The following is a 12,844-nucleotide window of genomic DNA, read 5'->3' as shown; positions in this document are numbered from 1 at the left end:
ATTTAATTTCACTCCTTTCTGGCTTTTAAGGTTTGTGCTGAGAAGTCCAACAGTAATTAATGGATTTTTCTTTGTAGGTTATCATCTTTTCCCTGCCTGCCCTAAGAATTCTGTCTTTGTCATTGATTTTTGATAATTTTAGTACGATGTATCTTTGTGAAGGCCTTTGTCAGGTTGAGATAATTGGGTATTCTGTTGACTTCTTGAACCCCAAGCTCCAGCTCATTTTTTAGATTTGGGAAATTCTCATCAACTTTTTGTCTGAAAATGCTTTCTAGTCCCCGCTCCTTTTCCTCACCTTCAAGAATACCCATTATTCTTATGTTTCCTCTCCTGATAGTTTTGGCTAGTTCTTGTATTCCTCTTTCATTAATTTTCATTATTTGGTTTCTCTCTTCTTCCTTCTGATTTATTTCTAGATTTCTGTCTCAATATTACTGATTTTTCCTCCATTTGGTCAGCTCTATTCCACAAGCTTGTTATTTCATTTTTCAACTCTTGCAGTGTCTATTCAGCTCTTTTTGAGGGTTTTAATCTCCTTGCTAAAGAACTCATTCTGCTCATCTAGTTTTTCAATTCCTGAAATTGTTGATATGTTTGGTTTTCAATCTCATTGAATTTTTTCAGAGTACCATCCTGAATTCTCTGTCACTTAAGTCACATATTTCTATGCCTGTAAGCTTATTTTCTGGATATTTGTCTCTTTCTTTCTGAGCTGTATTGTCACCTTAACCATATTTAATGGGCTATTTCTCCGCCTGGGTATGGAAATGTCTGATTTTTTTTTTTCCAGAAAGATGATTTATTATATAATGGTCCCTAGCCTGTTGCAAAGAAGGTGTTTTTCTTTTGATTTCCAGTAGGTGGCGTCTAAGCCTCTTCAATCTTTGCTTTATATAAAATCTTAATAAAGTCTTTTTTTCCTTATAAATGTTTAATCATGCTGCTACCCTCAGTTTCGGTCCCTGTCAGCGTCAGTGACAGTCTAGGCAGTGTTTGCTCAGATTCCTCTCGGGTTCTGCAGTATTGGTCTTGGAGGATATGGGGCGAGGGGTCCTCTGGGCTGGGGGATGGGAGCTGTGGCTCAACCTCAGTTTTGCAATCACGGCTAGTAAAAATTAACTGTTGTTTCTCTGCCGTCCTCACCTTTCTGCCCTCCCATTTCTCTGTCCTCTATCCCAATGACTGGGCACTGCCGCCGGCCCTGCAGAGCTCACAGCACTCCCAGGCAGGGTTGTTCAAGGATGTCGCCACATTTTCTCCCCTTCCTCTCCTTCTACAGGGAGCTCTGGTGGCTGAGAGAGGCATTTTCTTTGTTTCTCCCAGTTCACAGCCTGACACCCGGGGTTCTGACCCGTGGTAGCTCTTATGCTGGTGTACAGTTTGGGTGTTTTCTGTTAAGTTTTAAATGTTCAGCTTATTGTTGTTTCCAGGGGAGAGATCCAGGAACGTCTCTCATGCTGCTATATTTCTGACGTCACTCTCATATGGTATTTTTATTTAATTTTTTCAGAAACCTCAATGTTGTTTTCCATTTGCAATCCTATCAACTGTACATGAGGGTTTCCTTTTTTCAATGTCCTCACCAAGACTTGTTGTTTTTTGACTCGATGATAGAAAGCCATTCTGACAGGTGTGAGGTGATATCTCATTGGTTTTAATTTGCATTTCCCTCATGGTTAGTGATGTTGAGCATCTTTTCATATGTCTATTTGCCATTTAGAGAAATGTCAATTCAGATCCTCTTCCCATTTTAAAATCAGATTGGTTGGTGTTTTTTTTTTTTTTTTTTTTTTTTTGTGTTAACTCGTATAAGTTCTTTATATTTTGGATATTATTCTTATCAGATGAATAAGACAAGAATGTTTACTTTTACCACTTTTATTTAGCATAGGATAGGAAGTCTTTGCCATAGCAATTAGACAAGAAAAAGACAAAAAAAGGCATCTAAATTGGAGAGGAAGAAGTAAAACCATCATTATTTGCAGATGACATGATACTATATATAGAAAACCCTAAAAAGTCTACCAAAAAACTATCATAGCTAATAACTGAATTCAGTATGGTAGCAAGATACAAAATTGATATTCAGAAATTGATTGCATTTTTATACACCAATAACAAACTATTAGAAAGAGAAATTAAGAAAATAATCACATTTGGAATTTTATCAAAAAGGGTAAAATACCTAGGAATAAATTTAACTAAGGAGGTAAAAGACCTATGCTTGGAAAAATTTAAGACCTTGAAGAAAGAAATTGAAAAGAAACCAATAAATGGAAGGTTATACTGTGCTCATGTGTAGGAAGAATTAACATCTTTAAAATGTTTATACTACCCAAAACAATGTACAGAGTCAACGAAATTCCTATCAAAATACCAGTGACATTTTGTACAGAACCAGAACAAATAATCCTAAAATTTATATGAAAGCACAAAAAACCCAGAATAGCCACAGCAATCTGGAGAAATAAAAACAAAGTTAGAGGTATCATGCTATTTGATATCAAACTATACTAAATGGCAATAGTAATCGAAATGACATGGTAGTGGCATAAAAACAGACACATAGATCAGTGGAACAGAATAGAAAGCCCAGATAAAAATCCATGTATACACGGTCAATTAATATATGACAAAGGAGGCAAGAATATACAATGGGGAAATGAGTCTTTTTTAATAAATAGCGTTGGGAAAAACTTGGTGTATTATACATGCGAAAACATGAAACTAGACCACTTTCTCACAGTATAAACAAAAATAAACTCAAATGTATTAAAGACTTAAATGTAAGACCTGAAACCATAAAACTTTTAAAGGAAAACATAATAAACTTTGACATTGTTTTTAGCTATTTTTTTTGATATGTCTCCTCAGGCAACACACAAAAAAATAAATAAACAAACAAATGAAACTACATAAAACTAAAAGGTTTTGCATAGTGAGGGAAACCATCAACAAAACAAAAAGACAACCTACTCTATGGGAGAACATAGCCGGCAATAAAGCACTGTATGGTCACTTCTGATGTTACTATTCTAGTTTAAACTCTACAATCTAAGCTTTGTAATCTTAACATATAATTGTGATCATTTATCAGTGACTATTATTTATAACATTAAGGTCCTCCTGGTGGGGTTTTCTTAATTTTTAGGATAATGTTGAAGTAAATGGGTTATAAGTAATTCTCTTGTAAAAATTCTTTAAGTTGAACTCACTCTGGATAGTACTTTATAATATTTACACATATAGAGCACATATATTTTCTAATTTTTAAGCTGTAAGTCTTGGCCATCTTGTCAATATAGATACATTTAAATTTGCTTCTCATAACCTTCATTACAGTCCCAGGTCATCGAATTGTTTATTGTTACTTTGTTTGGCCCTATTTAATAGAAGTTTCCTGACACGTTCATAATGAGAGGTTATATATCTTGGATTGATGAGGTTTTGCCTATAATTGTTCAATTTTTTTTAGTTCCTTCATCTAATACTTTTAAAACTCTGTATTCTATAGCATAAGAAGTGAAAAGCAACTTTCGTCTATTTATCACTTTGCTTTATCTCTGAAGTGTAATAATCATTTTCCAAGATCTTGCTCTGTTAAAATCTAGGTTTGCTGCAAATCCACTTGATATCCACAAATCCCCTGGAACTATAGACTCCATCAGCACTCAGAAAAGCAAAGAATCCATTCCCGTTAATTTCAAACCTGAAAAGGAACAACCAAAATCAGTTTGGAAACCACTTATGCTGTAATCAAAAATAAAATTAAGAATAGAGTGATTTAAAACATTTTATAAAACACTGAGCTCTATACTCACACATTATAATGTGCTGCACAAAAATATCTGGTAGATTAAAAGAATTTAAGACTGAATGTAAGCATTTAATTATTATTAGTGTAATCTATAACCTTATTTAGAACAATAGGTGGAAAAACAGACATAGATAAACATGAATCGTAAATGATATAGATATCTCTATATTTATCTACATTTACCTATATCTATTTTTATCTATCTAGTGAAAGAGAGTTGTTAAATACAAAGATCTCTGGAATTTTTTAAAAAATCATTTCCTGGCCTATTTTTAGCCAATGTTACTTTTTGAAAATAAGTAATGAGATTTATATTTATTTGGTATGTTTGAAATATACTGAGATATATACCAAAGAGACTAATTATAACATTGTTTTCAAATATTTTCTTCATTGATGACCAAATTATCCCCTTCTTTTGGTAAGAAATATAATTTGTCCTTTCATACATATTTTAATATTTGTTTAATTCATTCCCTTTGTTAATATAGTACTCACTGAAATATTAAAGCAGGCGTACATGAATACAAAAGAAAAATAGTACTGTTTTTGTAGGTAAAATGGTATGTAAGTGAGGAAACAACGTTCTCTCAAGAAACAATTACAGAAATAAATAATATTGCTTATGATGGACACTTGGAATGTTAAAAGACAACTATATGATCTCTAAAGAAGAAATCTTGTATAAATTTAAGTAGTTGAAAATAGATGTAGGTAATATATGTGCCTTGTCCTGGAATTTACAGAGTAGTTGAATTTCAATTAGCAATGGAAAGGTTGATTAACATTAACTTGACAGTGAAAGTAAAATAAAATAGGAAACAAAGATAAAAATAAAAATGGAAAATTTCACTGTTTCTTTTAACAAGGTAGAAGAAAGATGGGTTGCTCTAAGGTATGTTTCAGTGTGAAAGGGTGTGTGTCACAACCCGAAGTGATATAAACTTTTTGTATGACCAGAATAAAACCTTTCCTGCTAAATTTGAAACTCACCAACCATTGAATACGGTGCCATTTGTCCATTTCCATGATTCTCCTTGTTTTCTGCTCAACCCAATCCAGTGCATAAATGTTCCAATGTGCTTCTTCAAAAATTCCTTTAACAAAAATGAGGGCATTATCTATCACTTAATATTTTAAGGCACATTGCTGAACATGCTTCTCAGTGCAATCAGCTTTTATGATTTCCATCCTAATTGATATGCTCTAATACTTCTATAGCAACAAACAGCACAGATTTTTACTTTAGTTTTAGCAAAGTGAAAGATTTTCACTTTGCCCTTTTACTTCTTAAAATCTTTAAGTAGTAGAGTGACTTTCAACAAGTCACTGAATTCTTTGAGCTGCTATGTCTTGAATTATCTTTAACTTCTGTCTCTCAAATGGGAAATGGATGAGAAAAACATATTTGACTTCTAGTTCTAATGCATAAACTATGAGTATGTTTTAGTCATGGACTGAACGCCAAAGACTACAAACTGCCAAATAGATGACAAAATCGAGAGCTGAGAAGTTTTTATAGGAATTAATACATCAAGTTCTTTAAAGGTGACAGAAAACTGATGCTTATATTTTGTTTTGTGCACAGATTCACTCTCAAACATCGCAGGAGAAGGATTTTAGGGAGAAAAGTTTTAATAAAAAGTATAAGTACTGTTAAAATAGTGAAACTTAGTGATCAACTACATACCAGATAAGAATGCCATTCCTGTTGTATGTTTGCTCATAGAATCAGAAATCAAACTAACTTCAGAATATGATTTATTGCAATAAAAGATATAGAGTTGGTAGGTTTAGTCTTTCCTCTATTTTTTTCTCATTATTGGTCTACAGATCTATTAGTCAGCTTTCCTTTTCAAATAAATTTATTCCCTCTCACTGTGCCCCTGAAGTCCAAGTCCTTTTTTTGTCCTCTTTTACTTTTTTCATTCACTGTATCACTGTCTTTAGACCGTGCAGATTTTCCTCACAATCTCTAAGAGCTATATCTTTTGTTTTCATTTTCCCAGGCCATTCTTGAGAAGATGCAAATATAAAGGCACTAAAAACAATCTATTTAATAATCCAAGAATGTTGAACAAAGATATTTAACTATATGGACAATATGCATTGTGATTAAGGACGTAGCATTGCTAGCTAATTTGCTTGGGTTAAAATCACAGTTTAACAAGTTATGGCTGTGTGACAATGACTGGGTACCATAACATCTCTGTGCTTCACTTTCCTTACCTTTTAAATGATATATTTAAATATTTACTTCATAGGCATTGGTTGAAGATATGTCTTTTTATAATTACAGTGCTTAAAACATTGTCTGATATACATTATCATTGAGTATTAACTTTGGACCTTTTTATTTTCTTTTCATACAAACTTAAGCTCTGAAATGATTGAAAACTTTCCCCTTTTCTCACCATATCCTCTTTTGTATCAATTTGAGCAAGTTCTGATCCCTGTGAACTGCAAAAGTTTTTACTGGCTGTCCAATCTCTGGTATCATCAGAAAAATAGAAACACTTCTCTCTTACTCCGATCCATTCTCCTGAACATTTCATAGTTAGGGAAGATTTTGAAAAGATTGGAACTGCAATGGAAAAAAAAAAAGAAAGGAATGATCAAATAAAAGATGAGTTAAAAAAATATTTCTACTCATTCTAGTGAATCAGTTATACTTTTTACTCCCATGGCTTGAGATCTGTAAAATTAGCTTCATTCATGGGATGATAGATGAATTTAATTCCTCTTAGTTATTGAGTATTCTATACTTTATCTTATTTCCCTGGCTTCTATTTTGAGAAATGGAACTGCTAGCCTCTCATTGACCATATTGACATCCTCCCAAGGTAATGCATTAAATATAGCAATTGGGGTAGAGACCTAGGACCTGAATATAATTTAGGCCTCAAGGACTAGAGTAAAAAATGAAGGTTTATCTTTACCTTGAAAGAAAAGAGAAGGTCATAGACAAAAGAGGATATCCAAGCTAGGGAAGTAAAACTCATCATAAATGACAAGAAATCATTGAAATATAAGAGTTACTGGAACATTTGTTCTACCTAACCAACAGTAAGTGCCAAAGGAAAAGGAATAATAATAATAAATGCATTCTATGTACATCGTTTTGAGAATTTACCATTTTTAGATAGGTCCTGAGTAATCAGAATAAGATAAAGTCTCTGCTCTCCAAATATTTGAATAAGTTAATGTAACTAGTAAAGAGCCAAGTAAGTATTTAAATGTAGGGCCAACTTTAAAGCTTTTTCTCCTCACTCTGCCATGATTTTTTTCTTTTTTGTAATACTCAAAATTGGAATTTGGGCTACAGTAAATGTATATTAAAAAATATATTGGATTTCAACCTTTTTAAAATTAACCAATTAATGAATATAAAGACTTCTTATAATAACACTTCTCTATAAATATTTAAATTCCAGATGTTTAAACATCATTAACATTGAGATCTAGGACTCTATAGCGACAGAAGCTGTAAAAAGAATATCCAGTATTCTTGCAAATGATAAAGGAAACAAGAAAGAAGCACTATAAAGTGTTATTTTAAAGTAAGTGTTAAATTAAGCAAAGTACGCATATGGAAAATCAAGACTGAAGACCATTAGGCCCTGGCTCAGGAATTAAAATCTACCTTAAAATTCTTTTCATGAAATGAACTAATATTCAGAAGATAATTAACATCTTCATTTTTACAAATCTACTTAAACAGAGAAAATCTTGCAATATATTACTTATGCTATTATTTCTTTCCTTTCAACATAATGTGATAGAAATAAATGAATATTTTATAGAACAACTATTAATAATATTACTTAGTCTTGATCCAAAAAATTAGAGTACAGATACATTGTAATTATACAATCAGTGTTGTATGATAGTTAAAATCAGGAATTAGAATCAGACAATAGTCTGAATTCCTGCTCTGGAATTTATTATTTGTGAAAAACAAGTTATTCACTCTAGCCTCTGTTTCTTTGTAAATGAATTTCATAATTATATTTGTTCCACAGCCTTGTGAGAATTAAATATAAATAATAAAATATAGTATATTTAACATTAGTTTTAGAGGAGTCTGGAAGTAAAAATTACTCTGACATTCTGAAGACATGTTATCCTAGATGTATAAGAACAATAGACAGGGCTTGCTTAAGGTAAAGATAAACCTTTTACTAACCACAGTGATTACCCACTGTGACTTGCCCGGTGAAGAGTGATTGTTCAGACTCTCCTGTGTGGTTACTTTTGATCACCGGGCTTGTCAAGCCTATTTAGCTCCCTTTTTCATTCAACAAAGTTTATGAGTTAAGCGACTTACCTAAAATAGCAATGAGCATTATAATAATCAGGATGCATAACAAAAGGCACAGCATTTTCCAGTTGCAAGCTGCAAATAAATATTTACAGTAAAATTTCCATAGAAACCCTGACGGTATGTTTGTTATTTATTCTTCCCCCATAATAAACAGTCAAGAAACTCTCATTAAAAATATCTATATCTTAAAGTATACCTGAAACTGAAAAAAAAAAAAAAAAAAGATGCTGCACATAGATCAATTTGACCAGGTAAGCAGCACATCTGACCTAGCACTTCTCAAATATGACTGCACATGACAGTTACTATGCCCTGAGCTATGAAATCAGAATGTGGGTGGGACCCAGGGCTTTTCTGAAATATCCCACAAGTCATTCTAATATGCAGGCAGGGGTAAGAAACTGTAGTATACACACTGATGCCCAACTAGAATCTATTTGCGTTTGGGTGCATCACGGGTTTCAACAGTAGTTATTTACAGTTTAGCTTCACATGTTCAAGATGGAGGTGATGAGAAAAGTAGAAAGTTAAATCAAAGCATTAAGGTAGTTGATAGAAAAATAATAAAATAAATACAATAAAATAAGATAAAAGATAATAGAGGATACAATGACCTTACAAAGGGCAAAGAAGATAAGTGCCAATAATTGCTAAAACTGTTCAGATGAGGCATGGGGGTTGGGGAGATAACCGAGACTTGGTGGAAGGAGGGAGGAAAGGTAAGGTTATTTCAAAAAGTGAAAATAGTGTGAATGGGGGATTGTAATCAAGAAAGTATAAGGGTCATCAAATGGCTATGATTGGGCAAATGGCTGTAACAGATACATAAATCAACAAAATTAAAGCTAGAGAAGGAAGGAAAGTTATAAGGTCATATGACAGACGAAGTTAAATGTAAGATAAATTGTTTTCTTTATTCTGTAAGCAACAGGGGGAAGTTTAATGTGTCTAAGCAACATAATGTCAAGATAAAAGCAGTGATTTGTGGTGAGCAGAATGAATTAAAGAGGAGAGGGGATTTGGTACTCACAGAAATGTTAGGACATTAGGAACAAACAGTAATAATTCTATTAATGATTAAGATAATCTTGCTCAACACATTATTAGCATACGTAGAAATACTTTGGAAAGAATATCTGTATGTATACATAAACACATGTGTGCATTTAAAGATCATAAAAACTGTTTTGAAGAAAGTAAAATCACAAAGACGTCATACACTTTTGGTCTCTTTAGAACTGTAGGGCAAACCTAGTAAATGAAAACTAAGAAAAGTTATTAGGTTTTGTAGGGGAGGCAAAACTTTACTTCCACATATCTTAAATTTTCAATTTAAGCACAGTTTATTAGGGTAAACAGTGAGGGAAAACCCTAAACAAAGGAATTCAAAAAGATGGCTTAAAACACAGGCACTTTTAGCAAAGAACAGAAAATCCACAGAGAAGTGGCCGATCAAAGAGAAGCAGTTTTAGGCTTCCAAAGGTAGCAAACTGTGGGAAGGTAAATATTAGAGAAGAAACTAATGGAGTAAGGTGTACTGTCTCTGGGCTGATAAGAATCTGTTTCCAGTAAAGGAAGAATTTATATCCTATTTTTAGGCAAAAATGGGAGAAGAGTAGAGTGAGTTTTTCCTGTAGCTACTGCTTCTTAATTGCCTTTGGCTCAAAATAATTTTTATGTCAAAAAAGCATATTTTGAGATGAGATATTCAGGTTTCCTTCAGTTTCATGATCACGATAAAAGAGTAAAAGGATTCTAATGAAAGAAATCTGCAGTGTTTTTGGATAGTTTGATTATATAAAAAGGAATACCACCAGAATCCACGTTCATTTTCTTTGCTTTTCTTGTTCCGCCTGTTAAAACTGCTAGTGCTATACAAAGTTAAACAGTACCAACAAGCAAGCGTCTTTTTCTTGTTCTTAATCTTAAAAGGAATCTGTATAAAATTTTATTATTAAGGAACATAAATGTACCGTATAAATTTAACATATAACATGAGCAATTTCCCTACTTCTCACTTCCTAAGAGGGTTTATCTCAGATAGACATTGAATGGTAGCAAATATTTTATATGCACTTATTGAATAATCATATGGTTTTACTTTTTAAGTCTGTTAAGGAGGTAGCTCTATGCTGATTGATTTTTTGATATCAAAGCATTGCAGAAATAGACTCACTTGAATATAAGTTTTTAAGTACATTGTTGTACTTAGTTAACTAATATTTTATTTGGAATTTGTACTTCTAATTTTATAAAATATTTGTCTATTTTTGTTTGTCTTGTTCTTAGCTTGATTTGAAATCAGACTAATGCTAGCTAATAAAAAATTGAGCAGATGTCTCTTTTTGTTCTATTTTCTGGAGCAAGATATATAATACAAGAATTAGCTCTTCCTTGAAAGTTTGGTAGATTCATTATATTTTAATTACCATTTCAGTATTTGTAATATTTATTCCAATTATTTATTTATTATATTTTTATGTTTTCTCTGTTGTTTCTTTTTTATATTTCTCCTTTTGATCTTTTTAAAATTATACTTAGTTTCAGGTATGCAACATAGTGATTAGACATTTTTATACTTCACAAAGTGATCACCTCGACTACTATACATTTCTGATGGTTGCCAGAAGGGTAGGAGATTAAGAAGTAAAAACTTCTAGTTGTAAAATAAATCACAGGAATGTAATGTAGAGCACAAAGAATAGTCAATAACGTTGTAATAATTATGTATGGTGACAAATGGTTACTAGAGTTATTGTGGTGATCATTTTGTAAGGTAAATAAATGTTGAATCACTATGTTGTACATCAGAAACTAATATAATATTGTATATTTTATATCAACTATAATTTAAAAAATCTTTTAAATAATTGTTTTAAAAAAAGAGGAAATTTTGGAGACAGACTAACATACAGGCAGAATGCCACATCAAAATGAGGATGATTATCTACAAACCACAGAAAGAGATCTGGATCAGATATTTTCCTTATAGCCCTCACAAAAAAAAAAAAAAACAAACTTTATCAACACGCTATTTTTAAATTTCTGCACCCCCAGAACTGTGACACAATAAATATTAGACATTTAAGCCACCCAGGTTGTTGTATCCGCCATAGCATTCCTAGTAAATTAAAACACTAAAGCATTTATAAACTAAGATAAAAGAAAATAGATTTTTGAAAAATATAAAATGCCAAATATATAATGAGAAAAAAGAAAAATTAAAATGTTATAAATACTGAAATGGTAACTAAAATAGAGTAAATCTACTAAATTTTCAAGGAACACTAATCCTTATATTATATGTCTTGTTCCAGAAAATAGCAAAAAAGAGACATCTGCAAGATAAATCATAAGCTCAGTCATTTAGAAACACCTTCATTCCTGTTAGCTGGATGCGTTATTTCTTCCCATCCTCAAGCTATACAGGTTGAAACTTGGTTACAGGGCAGAGTAAAACTCTGGTAAACAACTTCTTTCCTTTCTGTAAAAGTGCATTAAAAAAATGTCTGGAAAGTAATACACATACCATAAAATTCACCCCATATATCTTCAAACACATAAGCTTATGCCCTCTCTTGTAGGTATAATACTTCACATATTCTCCCAAATCTTTTATTACTTTACGGAAATGCTTTCCCTGTCAGGAGCCATTATGAGATACTGAAGAAGTCAGGTAGCCGATAGCCATGAAGCAGCTGCTGAGACTGCTTAAACAATGGTTCTAGGAAGTAGGGCGTGGAGTTAAGCGTTACTGACCCTGAGGGAAGGATGTATAGGAATTTATGTAAATGCCAGCATTCCTATGGTATTGTACTTTGCTTTGCTACTGTGTTTAAGAAGATATATAAAGGCTATGCTAAATAAACTCGAGGCTGCAGCAGTGACTGTATGCCCTCCCGAAAGTTCTTTCCTGTCTTCTTTTTTCTTAGGCTTCACCCTCCTCTTTCAGGTGCTGATCTTCACCCCCCTCTTTCAGGTGCTGATCGACTTTAGCCAGCTGGCTCCAGCATTTTTCCCTCACCTCGCTTTTGTAGTTTTCCTCCATAAGTAAGTTGGTGAGCATTCTCACTCACCCAGTAAAACTTACATGTCCTGCGTAACCACTTGTTATGACTGCCATCACGGAGCTCTTGGGATATCATGGTAAATGTAGTTAATCCAGACTGGTAGGATAGAACAAGAAATGCACTGAGTGAGCTTCTATGTCTAACTGACTGTTAATGGACAAACAAAAGAGGCTCACTAAATTGTATTAAAACTCTCATACTTGTTTCATTAGAGGTGACTCCATCAAGGTGACTCCATCTTAGGTATAAGACTCCATCTTAAGCACAGGCCAGTTCCCAGAAAAACCGCAGATCACCCCACCCTAGACTCAGCCAATCAGAGCAACTATGGAAAGTAACTCTCCAAATTTCCCGCCTTGTTCCTTGGCATCATCACCCAGCCAATTATGCTAAGAGACAAGCTCATTGTACCAATCCTGTAATGCCAAGACATCGCTCCCAGCGCTTACGATTTTTTCCTTCAAATACCCCTGAAGCCCCATGTTCGGGATCGCCTCCTACTCACTGCTGCATCGAGGTGCAGAGTGTGGTCCGGACTCGAGTCTAAAATAAACTCCCTCTTGCTCTTGCATAGGTGTCGGCTTCTTGGTGGTTCGTGGAGATACGAGTCGGGGTATAACAGTAGACAGA

The 12,844-nt window shown here is 33.1% G+C and overlaps 1 protein-coding gene across 3 annotated transcripts; it reads right to left on the bottom strand.

Annotated features, from left to right (window-relative positions):
• Positions 1-2,883: 2,883 nt before the first annotated feature.
• LOC107502062 (C-type lectin domain family 2 member A) lies at positions 2,884-12,492 on the bottom strand. Of its 3 annotated transcripts, XM_036236936.1 has the most exons (6): positions 12,415-12,492; positions 12,235-12,310; positions 8,148-8,216; positions 6,235-6,404; positions 4,814-4,917; positions 2,884-3,712 (listed from the first exon to the last, which is right to left on the bottom strand). In XM_036236936.1, the coding sequence occupies exons 1-6, from the start codon at positions 12,436-12,438 to the stop codon at positions 3,604-3,606; spliced, it is 552 nt and encodes a 183-aa protein (XP_036092829.1). In that variant the 5' UTR covers positions 12,439-12,492; the 3' UTR covers positions 2,884-3,603. The 3 variants fall into 3 exon arrangements, with proteins under 3 accessions (XP_036092829.1, XP_015984343.1, XP_015984344.2); XM_016128857.2 differs by lacking the exon at positions 8,148-8,216; XM_016128858.2 differs by having other exon boundaries at positions 12,235-12,477.
• Positions 12,493-12,844: the final 352 nt, after the last annotated feature.

Source organism: Rousettus aegyptiacus, unplaced genomic scaffold (assembly GCF_014176215.1).
Source record: "Rousettus aegyptiacus isolate mRouAeg1 unplaced genomic scaffold, mRouAeg1.p scaffold_m13_p_2, whole genome shotgun sequence".
NCBI lineage: Eukaryota > Metazoa > Chordata > Mammalia > Chiroptera > Pteropodidae > Rousettus > Rousettus aegyptiacus.
This window is presented reverse-complemented; position numbering and strand designations above follow the sequence as displayed.

What these genes read in the sequence shown, in the direction of transcription:
- LOC107502062 (XM_036236936.1), bottom strand. Translation starts at nt 12,438, where the DNA reads ATGGAGTCACCTCTAATGAAACAA. An exon ending in CAAGTGGTTACGCAGGACAT is followed by an intron (nt 8,217 to 12,234) that starts GTAAGTTTTACT and finishes ATTTATTTGCAG; the next exon opens with CTTGCAACTGGAAAATGCTG. An exon ending in AATGCTCATTGCTATTTTAG is followed by an intron (nt 6,405 to 8,147) that starts GTAAGTCGCTTA and finishes TTTCCATTGCAG; the next exon opens with TTCCAATCTTTTCAAAATCT.